Raw genomic sequence first — 20,097 nt, forward strand, 5'->3', positions numbered from 1 at the left:
TTCATTGTCGAAGTCCCTGTTTTTTTGCTGTCATAGGCAAACAGCGTGCCGCACTTAATGCACTCGACAAAGCCGACACATATGTTGTCACTTCCCACAACTTTCTTAAACTGGTTCCATACCTCCGACTTTCCTCCACACTTACTCAAAGTTAATTCTCCTGTTTTTCTTTTTTTCTTGACATCTTCAAGCTCCATGTTGCACTTAAGATAGCCTACCCTACACAAATACAGCAGCACAGTAGGCCCGGTGTGATGCGTGCGAGAGGAGGAGACTCCGCGCATGACACATGCTGCATTTTGTAACTGTAACTACTTTTGTACAAATTTTTTACTTTTACATAGCCTATATAGATTTATAATATTTCTGATTATGGCATTGCTTTCTCCCCACCCAATTAGGCTAATAAGGCAATGGATAAAAAAATTAAACAAATTTAAAAATTGCTTGATCAAGGGCCCGGCCTGGCCCGGCCCGAGGATAGTGGCGGAAAATAACGGGTCGGGCTCGGGCTCGGGCCGAGAATCTAAACTCTACCTCACATGCACAAAACTGTTCATTGTTTTGTTGTGCTTGTGCCTGTTGTCTAAACACGTTTCTTATAATTTTATACAAGATAAATGTAGTACAGAAATGTTTAAAAAAAATAGAATTGTATACAATATTGTTTTTAGGGCTTTTCTCTTTTTTGTGGGACTTTTTTGTCAATGTTTCAAATTATAGAAAATGTACCTGATAGTAGAATTTGAGAAGCGTAAGGAGACTGCTCCCATTGCAAAGAATTGGATGGAGGATGGCCAAGCCTGGGGGCCTCCATTTACCGACAGGACAAGGCTTCTGAGAAGAAAATGGAGCCTCCACAGCCGGACAAAGGCTGGGTCCGGCACCGGGTCCGAGTCCTCTTTGAAACTGGTAATACATATTAGACAGATTAGTATATAAAAAATAACATTTGCCCTAAGTGACATGACATGATCGGAAATAAGCTTTTTTTTACCTCAGATTGTTTTGACAACATTGTGGAGAAGTGGAAGAGGTCTTGTGAGACGTCCGATCTCAATTCGGACACAGAACCCTCAAAGAGGAAATCAAAGTACGTTTGGCAGTATTATAAAAACTTAAAAGGAACACGCCAACTTATTGTGACTTTAGCTTATTCACCTTAACCCCCAGAGTTAGATAGATCTAGCTATACACATACACACACACACACACACACACACACACACACACACACACATATATATATATATATATATATATATACATACATACATACATACATATATATATATATATATATATATATATATATATATATATATATATATATACAGTGGGGGAAATAAGTATTTGACCCCTTGCAGATTTTGCAGGTTTGCCCACTTACAAAGAATGCAAAAATCTACAATTTTAATCATATGTACATTCTAACAGTGAAAGACAGAATCCCAAAGAAAATTCCAGAAAATCACATCATATGAATTTATTAAAATTGATAACCATCTGATGAGGAAAAACAAGTATTTGACCCCCTGGACAAACAGCAAGTATTCTGGCTCCTACAAGCCAGTTAGTCTTTCTTTAAGACACAGCCCCAATCCGAACCAATGATCTACATCAAATACACCTGCCTCACCTCGTTACCTGTATAAAAGACACCTGTCAACACCCAAACAACCAGCATCCAACATCACCACCATGGGCAAGGCCAAAGAGCTTTCTACGGACATCAGGGACAAGATTGTTGATCTGCACAAGGCTGGGATGGGCTACAAGAGAATCGGAAAGCAACTTGGAGAGAAAAGATCAACTGTCGGTGCAGTTATCAGGAAATGGAAGAAGCACCACACCACCGCCAACCTCCCTCGGTCTGGTCGGTGAGGAATCATCCCAAAACCACAAGGGGGGAACTGATGAATCAACTGAAGGCAGCTGGGACCACAGTTCCAAAAGAAACTGTTGGTAACACACTACGCCGTCATGGATTGAAATCCTGCAGCGCACGCAAGGTCCCCCTGCTCAAGAAGAAACATGTACAGGCCCGCATGAAGTTCGCCATTCACCACCTGGACGACTCAGAAGAGGCCTGGAAGAAGGTGATGGGATCAGATGAGACCAAAATAGAACTTTTTGGCCTCAACTCAACTCGTCGTGTTTGGAGGGCAAAGAACACCGAGTACAACCCAAAGAACACCATCCCCACCGTCAAGCATGGTGGTGGCAACATCATGCTTTGGGGGTGCTTTTCAGCCAAGGGGACGGGACAACTCCATCGTATTGAGGGGAGGATGGACGGGGCCATGTATCGTGGAATTCTGGACCGACATCTCCTTCCCTCAGTGAGAGAGCTGAAGATGGGTCGAGGATGGGTGTTTCAGCACGACAACAACCCTAAGCACACCGCCAAAGCAACAAAAGAGTGGCTGAAGAAGAAGCACATCAAGGTTCTGGAGTGGCCTAGCCAGTCTCCAGACCTGAATCCGATTGAAAATCTTTGGAGGGAGCTTAAAATTCGAGTTGCCAGGCGACAACCTCGGAACCTGAATGATTTGGAGGCTGTCTGCAGGGAGGAGTGGGCCAACATCCCTCCCGAAATGTGCACAAACCTTGTCACCAACTATAAAAACCGTTTGACATCTGTGCTGGCTTTTCTACAAAATATTAACATGCTGTTTGTTCAGGGGGTCAAATACTTGTTTTTCCTCATCAGATGGTTATCAATTTTAAGAAATTCATATGATGTGATTTTCTGGAATTTTCTTTGGGATTCTGTCTTTCACTGTTAGAATGTACATATGATTATATATATACACAGTATATATATATATATATATATATATATATATATATATATATATATATACATATATACATACACATATACACACGTACACATACACACACACACACACACACACGTATATATAAAAAACCAGTATATATACTGGGAACTATATTCACAGAAGAAGAATTCACTACTTCTGCTACTTGGGCGGAGTGATATCGCAGCACCTGAGAAGCCCCGAGCAGACAGCATGCTTCACTTTTCTGAGAACATAGTTCCTAGTATGTATACGGTTAGAAGATGGCGGTGTCTCATGTGACCTTGTTATTTGTACATGCTGTGACTATACTGATTACCTCCAGGACATGTGCTAGGCTAAGCTACCCATGGGGCCGTCAGACGGAGATCAGAAGGTTACAGATGGACATATCTAACTCTGGGGGTTACAGTGAATAAGCTTAAGTCCTAATAAGTCGGTGTGTTCCTTTAAACATGGTGTATTATCTTGCTATGAATCTGTTGATAAAACTAATTTCTGTTGCAGAAAAAACCCTCGGTACTCTTCGTCTGAAGAGATGTCAGACACGGCACCCCCTCCACCTAAACCAAAAATAAAAAAGGCTGCAAGGTCTCAGCCACCAGCACCAACTCCACCACCACCACCACTCCTTCGGGAGAAAACGCAGAGAGGTAACAGTGTAAAAGTTGGATAGTTATTTTTTTGCAGGTGTAGAGTATTACATACAGAAAACTTCTACTATCCAGCTTTCATTGTTTGAGTTACAATAAAGTATACTAACCAAAGCTGTCTTTTTTTAAGCAATGGCTCAGCTTGGAGCAGGCCAGGACAAGCCAAATGAGGCAGACCACAACCCTCCACCAATGCCCTGTGGTAAGCTGTCTGAAACAATATCAAAAGAAAAACTTTATTTAATAGTAGCAGAAGTATTTGTAGTACGTCTAACCTCTGCTACCACCAGAAATAAGTACACTGTACAATGAACAAACAAATTATTAGGCAAACAACTCCACGATAAAGTCGTCATCATCGTTTGGCATGCACAGACTGATTTGTGTGACCACAGTTGCAACACAGCTCAGCTCAAATTTTCAACACCGAGCAGTGCAGTTGAACCTTCTGCCCTATTTGAGAATTGAGTTACCTTTACAAATCATCTTACAGATGATTACAGATGACTTACCCACAGTAATCTCCTCTGCCATGGCTCCATGGAACAGCTGGACAGATGAGGCTGCCCTTAACCTCCTGCCCATGCCCAGTGGTAAGCTCTGTTGTTAGGGAATTGTTAGGGTTATTCAAAGCTTTGGAAAAAAAATATTGTCTTAGCAAAATGATTCATGTTATCAAACAATTGACTTTTTCACCTTTGCTCTCTCCCCTTGAAAATTAGGTGAAAGCTCAACATGGCAGGGGATGAATTTCCACCCTATTGCTCCAAGTAATTCCAGAATGTATTTTATGCTCACAATAATAATGGCAATAATGAGTTCATGTACATCATTTGCAGCTCTACATGAAAGCTCAAATAACAATGTAGTGAGTTATGGTCTTACAAACTGTAATTAAATGCAAACCCACCTCCCAAGCTCTTCAGTCTTCAGGTGACTCCAGGCGAATCTCATCTGGCCGCCTTGTGCTCGCCCAATGCACTGGTAAGCTGTTAAACCCTACAGCTAATGTTGTTACTACACACTACACTAATACACCAAGTATTAGATTTATATAATAATTTATAAATAACAACCAGCTTTTCAAAAATGTGCAATTTTAAGCTCATTAAACTAAAAAAATAAGTTTTACTCGCATGGCTCCCATTATCCTCCGTTACACACTCTCTTCCACTTCGCCTGACAACTCTTCTCCAAAATAAACAGCTCTGTGATAATAGCTCAGCCCATAGATTCACTCACTCAAAGCAGATAGTATGCGTGAAATAAAAACAGCTGTGTCTCAAAGACCGTGCAGCAGCGACGTTGAGAATCCACGCGCGAGAGCTGATGGATCGTTCCAGTCACTTCATCATGTCTTCACTTCGTTGAAACAAGAGAAGAAAGCCTCACTGATGTGAAGAACAGGACAGAGATACATATAGAAATGCTCTCTGCCTGCCATATGCCAACGATGGTAAGTCCATCACCCCGTCTCTGCCTGGGCACGCCCCAGCTGGCCGCACATTTGTTGACAAACTTTGACGCGCAAGCGACGGTGAAATGGCGATTCATCCCTTTATTACAAACACCATACAAACTATACATATATCAACAGGCACATGCAACCTAGCTAGCAGGTGAAGAACTCAAACAACAAAATCACCAGCTAACTTACTTTAAATTTGCAACAACTATAGACTAATACAATAACAGGCTTAAATAAACCCCAAACATAAGTTATACGACTTACAGTTCTCACGGACACACACACACGCTCGCGGTGTGAAGCGCACCCGCGCTCCGAGATGCACTTGGCGGCCCTTTTGTGCCTTTTTTTGACGACCTTGTTAAAGCAGTTCCACAGCTTAGGGCCGCCCAAACTGCAAAGTGCTGCGGGAAACACTGCACTAGACTATATAATGTATACAAAAGTCTGTATAAAAAATATATATTTTTGTTCTCGCTTAAAATTGTAGGCAGGCTACTTAATAGTCCAAACCTCCAGGACCTCTTAACCTGGGATCCTTGCTGTCATCAGGTCAGCTGCTAGCTGCTAGCTGTTAGCATCCTTGTTTTTCCGGCCGCCACGGCATCACTATTTTATGAATGAAAGATGGCGGAGAAACGTCAAAGTGCTGATAACTCCTCTGTATCAAAAAAGAAAGTAAGGCTCTATCTCTAGAGTTACCTCAACTTCAGTTTGGGGGGGCTCAGCTTTTCTTAGACATGAGTAGGGGGGGGGCGCCAAGGAAAAAAGGTTGGGAACCACTGCTATAACACACTACTCTACAACTAGCTCTCTCAAGCAATAAGACTAAGTAATTAACAAATAGTGTGTTTATAAACAAAGCAACAAAAACACAAGTATCTCACATGTCTGTTCAAATTATTTTCTAGCAGTTGAAAGAACAATTTTGGAGGCAATAGGAGGTATTGAGCTGCAGTTGCAACACCTTAGCTCCGTGGTGCTGTCCCTCGTCGACAGACGGCCACCAGTACCACCAATGGAGGAGGGGGAGAGAATTTCTTCCCCCACTCACCATGGACAACTTCACCCACCTGGACGGGCTGCTGGCAGATGCTGGGAGGAGGCAGAGAATGGTATAATAGTAAGTTAGACAGCAACCCTCGATTTATGCTCATATTTCTCTATTTTCTAAGATCTAGTCCCACTCAGAATTGTACCTAATTTATATTTTTGTTTACAGATGTCCAAGTTGTCACTGGTTGGGGGGCAAACGATTAGGAAAACGTGTTGGCGTATTTGTGCCAAGGTGTTTGCCCCCCAGCTAGCAGCACAGCTGAACTAGCTGAATTAATTACTTGTAATACACTACTAAAAGTTTGATTTCACTTAGAGGTGCATAAAACAGATAAATGGTTAGATAGAAATAAAATGGTAAAATATGTTCCTCTCAATATTGAAATGTTACGCTATTATTGCTAGAAATCTCCATCCCTTATACGTTGACTTAAATGGCATAAACAAACTTGAGAAGTCATGTTCTATGGAAATATAAATCAATCCACAACAAAGAAATCAATAGCTATAGTTTAAAAAGCTAGCTCAGGTAATAGACCTTTTTCATGGCAGACATGTTGACATGTCATAGTAGGAAAAACACAGGTGTATTCAAAACCATTACTGATGGCTGCATTCCACTTAGGAGAGACCCTGGTATTAAACCATTACTGATGGCTGCATTCCACTTAGGAGAGGTCCTGGTATTAAACCATTACTGATGGCTGCATTCCACTTAGGAGAGGTCCTGGTATTAAACCATTACTGATGGCTGCATTCCACTTAGGAGAGGTCCTGGTATTAAACCATTACTGATGGCTGCATTCCACTTAGGAGAGGTCCTGGTATTAAACCATTACTGATGGCTGCATTCCACTTAGGAGAGGTCCTGGTATTGTACATGCTGAATCACTGAAATATCTTACTGGGACACTTGATGGAACTGAGCCATCGTTAAGGTTATCAATGTCAGCTGTGCTTTTCCTACTATGACAAGTCAACATGTCTGCTGTGGAAAAGGTCCATAACTTTAGCATAAGTATATTAGCAATTAACAATGTATAGATATAAATACATTAATACTGCATCTGCGTCTAATAACATTTCACATATGAAAAATGTTTACACTATTTTACTGTTACAAACTTGTTAAATATCACAAGAGTTAATGTTAATTCTTCTTTTTAAACTAACAAAGTTAAGGAGACTAACTTTCCTGATTCTAATATATATTTGTGTTATTAGTTCTAATTAGAAAACCCAATTTATTTATTTTTACCACAAATCACGAATACATGTCTGTCATTTGGGGCAAAGCAAACGACAGAGTGAAAAATTATAATAGTATCCCTTCGCTATGATAAAAACAAAAATTAAACATGGGGTATCACCGAAGGAGCAGGAGTCAGGATGGAGGTAAGTGAAGGTGAACTTTATTATACAAAATCCAACAGGAGGAACAGAGAGCAGGTCCACAGGCAGCACTCCAACAGGTACAACAGGTAGGAAACGAGAGCGAGTCTAAAAGTCTACACATACACATACACATACACATACACATACACATACACATACACATACACATACACATACACATACACATACACGTAACAGACGTACAAGACCAGACAAAGAATGAATGTGCCTCTGCTGCTTTTAAAGATGGTGGACTGATGAGGTGCAGGTGGTGAATTGATGACGTGGCATAACTAAGTGCAGGTGTGAGTGATCAGTGGTCTGATGAAGTGCAGGTGTGAATGATGAGTGCTGATGATGGTGAATGGGAAAACAAACTGAAAGTCCATGACAACCAACTGAATGTCCATGTAAACCTGACATGGGGGGCCAGGAATCGACTTGGCTAATTAGGAAATAAAACGTCTCCCCCTCCACTAACACACAACATGACAAACATCGTTTTCAGCATCTTACTGAGATATTACGAATTACTTAAATAAAATATACTGTATACCTGACACAACCAATACCTGTCAATTTAACGTTAGCTTAAAATGAAAATTAACGTCACTTCTTGTCATATTAAATTCAACTTGTTTTATCAGTAAAATCTTTCAACTGTTTTAAATGCTATTCTATGTTGCTTATTTTTGCTATTTATTTTGTATTAACATCTAAAAGCAGCACAAAAGTCTTTTCGGAGTCTTTATGGTCAGAACAGGTTAGATGATCGTCCCAAAATGGCAGCGGCGACATCTATATAGCATCATGGCATCAGCGGATTAGCTAGCATTTAGCGTTAGAGGGCTAACTTTAGCATCGTGCCATTAATTGCGTGCCATTAACGACAAACTGATTCAACAAAGTTACTTAAATCATCAATTTTATATTGTACAGGCTATGCAAAAATAATTTTTAATATCAATATTAATAACACATTAAACATAACTAAACTTAACTTACCATTTGCTCGTCATGTTGCTCTGTCGGACCCTGGTCGGACTGACAGTTCCGAAAAGAAGAAAGTTGTGCCTGCTGAGCACGTGTAAAGGACCCCACTGCCTGACCAAATTGCCAGACTGTACTATCTTGTAGGCTATTGACACAACCTGTCGGTTGAAAGGCGGTACAACTGGTTTAGAAAAAATCTCAGATGGGAGATTTTAAAAGTACTCTTCCCAAAACATATTCCACTAAATTAAACCAGTCTCTTATTCACTTGCTGTGCAGAAACCATTCTATACTATATTTATCCTACCTCTATAAAAAAACGAGAATGTAAAGATAAAACAAAATAAATATTATAATAATTCGAATTCGAAATTTTCTTGCAGCAGCAGCAATGAGAAATCCGGTCCTCCAGACGCCCACGGAAGCGGAGGCAGAGAAAGCCATTAAGGAATTCCTCCGGTTGGCACCTGAGCGCCACCACCGCCGGGCAAGATAGCTACATGTCCAAGTTCTTTTCTTTTCATTTTTTATTATTTGTTAATGTTTTGTTAACATTGTTAATGTTGTTAATTATAATTAATAATTAATTAAATAGTCTAAAATAAATGTTTTGTTCAGCAAAAAGTGAGAAGTTTACTGGTCTTGTTTATACCATCCTACAGAGTGATTACGATGTTTTCAAGTGATTAGGTTAATAATCGTTTGTCATCTTCTAGAAATGCTATGATTTTCCATGGATTAGACTATGGTATTATTGGACTGTAACTGTGTATAGTTTATTATAAAGTAGTAGTAGTAAAATGTTAATTAGGCCCCTAAAATCTTCTCGGTGTACTAAGATAAGTAATTATTTATTTTATCAACATTTAAACAGTAAAGGTATGTCAGGAAAACATAATATAGCGCTTGACATCTGCAGACGGTATATAGGATATCCGGTGGATGTAGAGCCTGACATCTGTACTATGTATAACAGATGTCAGGAAGATGTATATGAGCCTGCATCTCTACGATGTATGACATACGTTACAACGATGTATATGAGCCTGTATCTCTACGATGTATGACATACGTTACAACGATGTATATGAGCCTGTATCTCTACGATGTATGACATACGTTACAACGATGTATATGAGCCTGTATCTCTACGATGTATGACATACGTTACAACGATGTATATGAGCCTGTATCTCTACGATGTATGACATACGTTACAACGATGTATATGAGCCTGTATCTCTACGATGTATGACATACGTTACAACGATGTATATGAGCCTGCATGTCTACGATGTATGACATACGTTACAACGATGTATATGTGTATACCACGTCACGGAGAGAGCGGCTACATGTCGTTGAAACGTAGAGCAGCGACATCCCGGGGACGTCGTGCCAGTGAGCAAACGAGCAATCTACTACGTATCCCCGCCGCATTTTGATTACATCGCCAATACATTGTGGCGATGTATGTGTGCTTACTGGGTTCACATTACAAACATCCAAAAGATTTTGAAAACATGAGTTATAAATGAAAAACCGCCTAGAAATAAAAAATAATCAGGACTTCTAGTGTGTATAGAGCCAGCATATTTCCACCAGACTCCATGTAAATAATCAGGACTTCTAGTGTGTATAGAGCCAGCATATTTCCACCAGACTCCATGTAAATAATCAGGACTTCTAGTGTGTATAGAGCCAGCATATTTCCACCAGACTCCATGTAAATAATCAGGACTTTTAGCGTGTATAGAGCCAGCATATCACCACATGTAAATGGGTGAATTAAGGGTTTATTTCAACCAAACCAGAGTGTGTTTTACGATGATAAAAGTAATGATTATTTTTTTTTGATCCGTTCTGGATCCCTACGACGACTTTAAACTGGAATGATTTTAGTTTAACCAGAAGGAATGTTTCATGTTTTACTGGGTCAATAAAAAAATACCAAAATTATAGCATCAGATGTTTAAGAACAACAAAGTTAAGAGATCAAGTTCCCCCGTATACCTGGAAGTAAAATACTAGTTAACTGCAGAAAGTACTTTAAAAAAACTGAAGTACTCGCACACATTTGGCACAAGACTGACAAGTACTAAACTGCAGAGGACTCGGAACTAGAACCCTGTATTCTGTAGATAAAGAAATGTTTTTTATAACTTCAGACGCTTCTGCTACATTGAACGCATAATGTGTGCGGACCGTTTCACCGGAGGTTAGAACGTCAACACAAAGGAAGAGGAAGGGGACGGACATCCGGCCTAAAAGAGGGACATCCGGCGGAATTTCCTGTGGCCACGAAGCAATCCCACAAGTGGAACGTCGTGGATATAGACTCATTTACAATCTTGTCAACACTAGAGAACTTTTTGTAACTTATAACCGCAATATGCAAGTTTGCCAGATTGGGTAGTGGATCTGTAGTTCGAATGAGACATAATGGGACAATTCCGCTTCCAACCTGTAGGGGGACCGAAGAGGGAAAAGTTCTCTAGTGTTGCTTTAATTAGAGATGCACCGATTGACCGGCTGGTGAGCGTAATTGGCCGATTTTCACGTGATCGGCCACGACCGGTCAGTCTGACATATGCTGATTTTATGCTGGTCAAATGCTGTAAATAAATAACATTGTAAAGGCTACCATACACAATGTATAGTAATTATATTAAGGCTAGCAAATAATAACAATAAACCCACTATTAATTAACATGATCTTGATGCAGTGTAACTACTGTAGCATGTAAATAATGCACATAAAATACAAACGTGAGAAAGGGTGTTCAACAATCGCCATTATATCGAATCAACAGCCACGTGCTACCTAGCTAGCAGGTGAAGAACACAAACAACAAAATCACCAGCTAATGAACTGACAACATAAGTTATACGGTTCAGTTCTCAAGGGCCTTACACACGCAATCTCCACTTGGAAATTCTTCAGCGTGTGTGCAATATGCAACACTTGCAAGGAAAAAGTAGGGCGTGGAGGGACGACACCAAAAACCTTTGGAACAGAGAATCTAATCGGACACTTGAGACTTCACCCAGCTGAATTTGTGAAGTTTGACGAAGCTAGCAAAGGCCAACGCTCAGGAGCTAAAGGTAAACACCAAGCTCAAACTAGCACTGAGCCATCCACAAGTCAGCAACCTCTGTTAGCTTTGTAAAGCAAGGAAAGGAGCAAAGGCATAACCGGAAAGATAATGATGACTTCCAACTACACCAAGTCATGTTACAATGTCATTGGGGAATCGACAGGAGGAGGGTGCATGTGGTGTTGCGAGACAATGCAAGGCATATGGTGAAAGCACTGAATGACACCAACTTGGCTAGTTTGCCCTGCATGGCGCGTTAAGGATGACAGCTACGATTACTTTCAGTTCATTCAAGAAGGTAAGTAAAACGGTAACCCACCGATTTTTCACATCACACCTATTATCGCATGCCAATATGAGTCAGTTCTTGATTATTAACAGGAAATTGTATAAACCTCATGATTTATGTTATGTAATTTTCTAAAACAGAACCAAACAGTTTATCCGAAGTTATTTCATCATATCATATAGATGTGGTTGTGGTGCCAAACAGCTTTTAAGTGCATTACTGCCACCTTCTCGCGGAAGTGCATTACTTACAACCTGGTGTCTTATAGTCCAATGAGATAAAAAGGCATTTCCATGTATAGGAGTATTAGAGTATTAGTTGCAGGGATGCAGGAATTTTACAAAATTACTGTATCAACTGTGGTAAATAGTTTGGAAATTACAGTAAATGTTTTGGATCTCAGTTTCAGCTAAATTCAACCTGCCAAATGAACCTGATGTGAACCTGCAGGACTCCTCAGGAGTTGATGTAGATGCTGACATTTTTGATGAGTTAGTGAGATCTGCTGCAGTATCTTTCAAGGTGTCTAATGAGGACTCTGGTAAGACACAGAAATGCTCCTCCCATTGCATTTACATTTAGGGCATTTAGCAGACGCTTTTGTCCAGAGTGACTTAAAATTAGTACATCTGTCAATAGGAACAGAAACAACAATATTGCTATTGGTACAACTTTACATGTTTGAGAGCAAATATGCAAGATCAGGCCACTGTGGTGATGTTGCCTTATGTAAAATATATTTTCCAAATAATATTAAATATTATAAAACTGCCTCCCCTCCCCATTTTCTTCCCTTAGCTGAGAAAGAGGTCTCTGAGGCCTCCTTCTGCTCAGATGAGGGGTCATTCTCACCCATTGAGTCTGTGAGGTCATTCTCATCAGTTGAGTCTGTGAGTTCAGGCTCCACTGTAATTACAGAATGCACCAAAGCACGGAAAAGGCAACTGGTAGAAGGACCACCTGACAGTAAGGCAGCAAAAGATGTAAGTTGTTCTTAGGTTGTTGGTGGAATGTCAAACCATTTTCAAAATGCATAGCACGTTTACATGCAACCTCTATGTTACAGATGGTCTATGTAGCTCTACATCAAAAAACCGGGGGTGAAGACATATTCAAAGAGTACAATGTGACCAAAGGCCTTTCTGATCAAACAAGAAGGAAACTCGTCAACATCCTGGTGGCAGATATGATCGAGAGTCATGGGTAAGTTAAAGACGCTGTGTAAAATGAAAACAGAATGCTATTATTTACAAATTATGTTAAGAGGAAAAGGTTTATTGTTTTTTGGAAAATATATTTAATTTTGAATTTGATGCCAACAACACTTCTCAAAAAAGATGGGACATGGGCTTTTTTTTCTGGATTCTCTGAATATTTTCATGATATTATGTACTGTAGATGATGAAATCCCCAAACTTCTTCTCAAGTTCATGTTAAACATTCTTATATTGTTTCATTATTTGGCCACACAAAAGGTTAACCTTTACCTCCAGATCTGCACTTCTGATAGACTTGGATGCTTTTTTTTAATACTCAATCATGATGCCAGTTAACCTAGTTGTGAAATGTTCCTCCTTTTGTTGTCTATATTTACACAACTTCATCAACCAAATCAAAATGTGCTTATTTTTTCCATGAAATAGTCAAATTTGTATTTGTCAACAGTTATGTCCTTTTTGCAGCAACCTTTTAGGAATTGGGGTTGTATAGTCTACTGCATAACTGAAATACTTGTCAAAATATCCATTCTCTGTTCTTAAGCTTTTACACCAGCCATGTTAATTTATTTGAACTACATTTCAAACTGACCCTATCTTGCTATGGTGTAGGAGGGTCCCACCAATCAATGTCCGCGTGACCTATGCCCTTGGAATAGTCACCCTTTTCCCCAATTTGAAGGACACAGCTTCACCAACTGGTTATGTGAGTATTACATAACAGGAACCTCTCATTTTGGTTATGTATAGAGAAAAGCCGTCCTGATACAGACACCAGCTTTGATGGATTTTAATATTGACAGTGGGTCTTGTCTGTTTTCTCGTCTGACAGGAACATTACTACGATCCTCACAGTGGCCAAGGTTACCTGGCTTACAGATTGAAAACGGTTCAGCGCAATACCACAAGTGACTTCAAGAGGACCTCCAAGTCTGCTAAACAACATGGCCCTAAGACCCTCGTGAGACATCAACATCTGAGCAGCTGTCAGGTGATGAATGCAGAGAAGCGATGTCAGTGATGAAGCATTCAGCGGACCAACCAGTCATTAAGGAGAAAATGAAGGCAACGTTCAAACACCGTCAGAGTATGCTACACGATCCAGACCAGTCTTCAGGCATCCTAGATGACTTCCCCCGATTCTTGGATACACCAGGCTTGGTAAGAAATATAGAGACTAGCTTGATGTACTAATTATGAAATGGGTTAAATGTTTTGACATGGTTTCTGTCTGTGTTAGATTAACCAAGACTTCACAATGCTATTTGGAGAAGATGTCTCGGCAAGTTTATTGCAAAATGGCCAACGTTCTACAAACCTAGGATTATCACTGTCTGCAAAGGCCTTCGCCCTGGTACACATGTGGATGACCTTCTGTCTGCTCAAGAAGAATCAAATGATTATGGTAAGTGTACACGGATTGTGTTTGCCAGTGTTCTTCATGAGCTATGACTGTGTATACTCATGGGATGTGGGTGTTGTCATACTAATCCACTAGGTTGGGACAGTGACTTGGCAGCTATCCTCCTGCTCGTTCATCTCTTGCCTCCAACCGCAAAAGGACAAAGACATGGGAAAATCAGTGCCACTGAAGCTACTGACCATGTGGTCAAGTTCATGAAGGTACGTTCAGGACATAGATGGTGACTGAATGTTGCCTCACCTCTTTGAACACTTAATTGACCCATGATTTGTCACTTTCTTTGTCAGCTGTGTGTATCTCCCCCTCACAGCAGTTAAAGGGACACGGCAACATTTAGAGAAATTAGCTTATTCATCATCTCCCCCAGAGTTAGATAAGATGATACATACCCCTCTTGTCTCTGTCTGGCGGTAACTCAGTCTGACACACCCACTAATAGCCTAGTTTAGTATGGCTTATTGAGGTGGGCAGAAGCAACAAGCCTTATAGCTCTCAAAAGTAACAAAAGAACTCCAACATTTCCCATTTACATGTTGTGGCTTGTAGAGTTACAACATAAATACCAATGTAAGAAGAGACTAAGCGTTTTCTAAGCATATACTGTACATACTTGGAACTATGTTCTCATTCAGGCAAAGTACTATCAATCCGGTGTTACTTCTGCAAATCCCAAGTAGCAGTGCTTTGCCTGAATGAGAATGTAGTTCCAAGCATGTACACGCTTCGAAAATAGCTGAGTCTCTTTTTAGATTTAAATTTGTACACACTGTAATTATAGTAGTCACATTATGCAAATAGGGACGATGTTGGCGTTCTCTTGTCACTTTTGGGAGATAGGCTAGTTGGTCAATGAGTTAATGCTAATTTAGGCTAATGGTGGGTGCATCAGACTGAGTTACTGCACGCACAGTGACGAGAAGGGTAAGGATCACCTTATCCAACTCTGGGGATAACATTTAAAATATTGGCATGTTCCTTTAAAAGAAAACTCCTCTTAGTGAAAGATAGGTAGACATGGGATATTTCATCTTGTTTAATCCATCATTCAATTTTCATTGCATATATTTTAGGGTTGCAGTCTGGTGACCAAATGGTTGAAGTATATTGTTTACATAAAATGATTTGGTGATATTTTATTCACTGCTGTGGTGGCACTGTAATCCAGGAGGCCAAGATAATAGAATTTTTTTTATGTATGTTTCCCTTGGTTGAATGGACATTCAATAGATCCCAGAAAGCTCTGCTTTTTATGTGCCACGTCATTTAGAGGTGTTACCTGCCCATCCAGCTAAATGATTTTTCTGCCGATTTGGTGTGTAAACAAACAAAATACTGTTCCTAATTTCTCCTCCAACACTTTTAGGTGGGGACAAGCATGGTGACATTCCTTGAAAGAGTTGGATCAGCACAGCCCTTCCTCCTCTGTGTTGGACAAAAGAAGAGTAGTATCCAGAAGTTTTACATCATCCTCGATCAGAAGGCCATTCCCTGCGTGGCACAGACAGCTGTGGCTGCCTTGACGAACTGTTTAAGGCCCACCGTCTTTGCTGTATCCTACGATGAGGCCTTGTGCAACTTCTACACCTTCATTCAGACTACAGTGTATGGGATTGACGTCGGCACTACAAAAGAGAGTCCCGGGTCAAGGAAACCGGGCAAAAGTATATCATATTGAGGTTTGAAGATGTTCACCTGTTACATTTGCAAGGTACAGCACAAAAGTTGTTCTGCTTTTTTTTCAACATTTGAAGTTCAGTCATGCTTTGTACCCAGGACGCACATTGCGTTTGAAATGTGGCGAGAATGGGTGTTCTTCTGTTTTTTACACATATTGTGGATTCAAGAAACATTTATTGAGAGTACATGGAGACTGTGTAGCTTCAAGTTCTGTTCATCCTTTGGACAATGTTGACAGTAGTGTTTGTGTTTCTGATCCACTGCCAAGTGCAGTTTCTCTCGTCAGTTACCCAGCTCCTCTTGAAAAGAGACAGTTACTGGATATGTGTAGCTCTATTGTCGCTCAAGTACAAGCATCTGGAGTCTCTGAAAGTACTGTGCAGTCTTTAGTTGGTTCAATGGAGGAATTTGTAAATGACATCCATGTCCAAGCACAGGACACTGTTCTTAAATGTCTTTCATCTGAGGTAACTGAACAAACTCTGCATAAAGTTAAAGAGTGTTTTGAGCATCTTGAAAATCCATTTTCATTCCTCAATACTGAAACTAAGAGGCAAAGACATTTTGAGAAAAAATGGAAAATCGTTGAACCAGTAGAGCATGTTCTTGGTGTGCGTTATGCTACGCAAGGATAGAACTACTGGTGTATACAGTCAAATTCCTGTTAATGACAAATTTGTTTATGTGCCTATTTTGGGAACTCCTGAGTCAATGTTTACCAACCGGGAACTCAGCAATTGTTTCCAGCAAGTAAAGCATCATGAAGATGGCATTTTCAAAGACATTAATGATGGTTCATATTTCAGAAATCATCCATTATTTTCACAACAAGAACATGCTCTTCAAATTCAGCTTTATTATGATGATTTTGAAACGGCCAATCCGCTAGGATCTAAAAAGGGAATTCACAAACTTGGCTGTGTTTACTTTATTTTAAGAAATTTGCCAATGAAGCTGAATTCAGTTTTGATGAACATTCATCTTGTGGCGCTTTTTTTCATTCAGAGGACTTGAAGAAGTATGGTTTTGATCCAATCCTACAGCCTCTTGTTCATGACTTAAAAGTTTTGGAGACACAGGGAATCCAGGTGCCCTTTTCAGATACACCATTAAAGGGGTCTGTTATTCAGGTTACTGGGGATAATTTAGCTATGCATGGACTTTTTGGTATGGTTGAATCGTTCAGTGCAACGTACTGTTGTCGATTTTGTTTAACTGTCAAAACCTGTTTGCAGTCGGTCTTTAGTGAGGATGACCCAGACTTAATTCTTCGCACAAAGGAGCTCTATTCAGAACACTGCAATGCCATGGTACAAAATCCCACTCTAGTTCACTCATTTGGTGTTAAGAGAACCTGTCCCTAAATGCACTGCAATTCTTTCATTCCTCAGACAATTATGCAGTGGATATTATGCACGACCTACTAGAAGGTGTAGTACAGTATGAGTTAAAGCTTCTTTTTCAGTATTTGGTGAAGGACTTCATTTCTTTAAATGCCCCTCTCAAAGGATTCAGAGCTTTAACTATGGATACAGTGAGAGAGAAAGAACAGACCCAGTGGAGTCAAAGTTAATGATGATAGCAATGACCTCGGGCTCAATGCCATCCAGTCTTGGTGCCTCCTGCGAAATACTCCCTTGATTTTTGGAGACCTAGTTGACCAGAATAACAGTTATTGGAATGTGATAATGCTTTTGATTCAGATCGTCAACATTGTATTCTCACCAAAAATAACAGATGGTATGACTTATTATTTGAAGCACCTCATTTCTGACCATCACAAACTTTTTAAGTTGGTGTTTACAGATAAGAGGCTCATCCCAAAGCATCATCTGATGATACACTACCCCAGATGTATTAGGAAAATAGGTCCACTTATACACATGTGGTGTATGCGGTTCGAAGGCAAGCACAGCTTCTTCAAGAATTCGGTGAAGAATTTTAAAAACTTAACCAAAACATTAGTCAAGAAACATCAGCATCAGTTGGCTTTTCATTGGGAGAATTTTTATTTCAAAAGATTACAGTTTGGTCCTGTTAAACATGTCTCAACTAGCGATCTGGAGGGCAGTGTTGTCTTGAGGTCTTGTCAAACTTTGAATGTGTCTAGTGTCTCCACTACTTCCTGGGTGAAAATCCATGGAACGGAGTACCAGATTGGAATGTTTGTCTGTACAAGTGTTGAAAATGAAATGCCTACTTTTGATAAGATTATCAATATCATTATCAAAGATGATGAAGTGTTTCTTTTGGCCACTAAAGTTATCACCATGCATTTCGATGATCACCTGAATGCATTCATCATTGAAGAGGTGGATGATGTGTTCAGTGTAATTTGTGTGGCTGATCTGATATATTACAGACCTTATGACAGGCAGTTTTCACCTGAAAATGATGAAAGAATGTATATTGTGCCCTACTGCAGTTTTGTCTGAAATGTGCATTGAATTGTCAAAATGGATTCAATACAAAGGTCATTTTGTAAGATTTCTGCCATTTGTCTTTTTATTTCATTTAGTGGGGTATGGGGAAATTTGACACCCGATAGTGTTATTGGTATTAACACCTAGTAGTGTTAACTATTACTCATTTTCAACACTGAGTTTTGTTGTCTTAACACTACACTGGTGTTGGTGTTGACGAAAGCAGTGTTCCTTTTTAACATTTTATTTTAACACTAACACCAGTGTAGTGTGAATACAACACCATAAAGTGTTGTATAGTGTTGGTGTAGTGTTAAGTTTTGACAATATAGAGCGTTAAATCAACTAAAATTGGGTGTTACCTTTCTAACACTTTCAAAAAAGTTAATTTAACACGATAGAGTGTGGATGCATATAGACACTTTGCTGGTGTTAAAATTAACACTGTGGGTGTTAATTTAACACCGACAAATTTGCTGTGTACTGGAAAAGTAGGGCCTATCTAGGAGAGGACGGACCCTCCTGATTGGACAGACGTACTGTCTGTCTTTTAACAGGAAGGAGAGGTGAAAAAACACGGAAAAGCGCCTTCCTGTCTATGCTTTTAACAGACGGACTAGCTGTTTCTCATTTCAAAACACTGGACGAAATGGATGTGGAACTGTGCTGTTCAATTTTTTTGTTGAGATTAAGAAGGTGAATCAGCGTCAGTCTGCTTGCAGGAGAATATTCTGTGAGGAACTTTGCCCGCAACGTGCAAAGGTAGGTAATGTTACCGACGCTGATAGTCTTTAATGTAAGCAATAGTCATTTTCTCTTATTTATCCTATGTCAATAAATTAAAAACTCGTGGGAGTTAATGTTTGTAGTAGTCATAACACTTACCGGTATGGAAAATTGCATTAATTAATCTTAATTACATTAAGTTTACAGTAGCTAACCTTTTACATGAGCTTGTAGTTTATTGCATGTATGTAACATTGTCCAGTAGCTTCTAGCTTTCAGACAAATGCAGTGCAAAATATGATCAGCATTTACAAGGTAAACGCTACCAGCTAATGAGCTACCACAGGCAGTATGATATGCAGTAAACTGCAAGTGAGAACGGTTAAATAGTACTGTAAACACTGTAATACATCCATGGGCGTGACAAAGGTACAGGTCTTGGGATGCTTACGTAAGCTTCCAGCTTTGTTGAGATTCGCCCGTTTTCAGCGGCAATTTCAAAATATGAGATTTTCATAGTAAAGGGGCGTCAAAAGGATTTTGAGCTTCTATGTGTGTCCTATTTAGCCACCGAACTGTCGTTATTCAACTATGACAGGGTAAAATCGGTTTTGCATTCTATCACCCCTTTAAGGAGTCTCCTCCTGCTGGAAGTTAGAGAGAATGCAGCTTTAAGGAGCTTCAGCTTCACTTTTCAGACCCAGAAGTTGCTGCTTGATCTTACCACAGAAAATGAACAGAGCAAAACAGAAAATAGTCTTAATGCATCACGTTTCAGACACTTTTTTTTAATTATTATTATTGTTTGGGGCTTTTTCCCTTTATTACAGTGACAGTGGATAGACGTGAAAGGG

General features: G+C 39.8%; 1 protein-coding gene across 1 annotated transcript; it reads left to right on the plus strand.

Annotated features, from left to right (window-relative positions):
• Positions 1 to 11,707: 11,707 nt before the first annotated feature.
• Positions 11,708 to 16,092, plus strand: LOC114570240 (uncharacterized). The gene is made up of 10 exons (XM_028600485.1): positions 11,708 to 11,786; positions 12,181 to 12,318; positions 12,576 to 12,760; positions 12,844 to 12,980; positions 13,607 to 13,700; positions 13,827 to 13,955; positions 14,151 to 14,155; positions 14,317 to 14,399; positions 14,493 to 14,617; positions 15,781 to 16,092. The coding sequence occupies exons 1-10, from the start codon at positions 11,708 to 11,710 to the stop codon at positions 16,090 to 16,092; spliced, it is 1,287 nt and encodes a 428-aa protein (XP_028456286.1).
• Positions 16,093 to 20,097: the final 4,005 nt, after the last annotated feature.

Source organism: Perca flavescens, chromosome 15 (assembly GCF_004354835.1).
Source record: "Perca flavescens isolate YP-PL-M2 chromosome 15, PFLA_1.0, whole genome shotgun sequence".
NCBI lineage: Eukaryota > Metazoa > Chordata > Actinopteri > Perciformes > Percidae > Perca > Perca flavescens.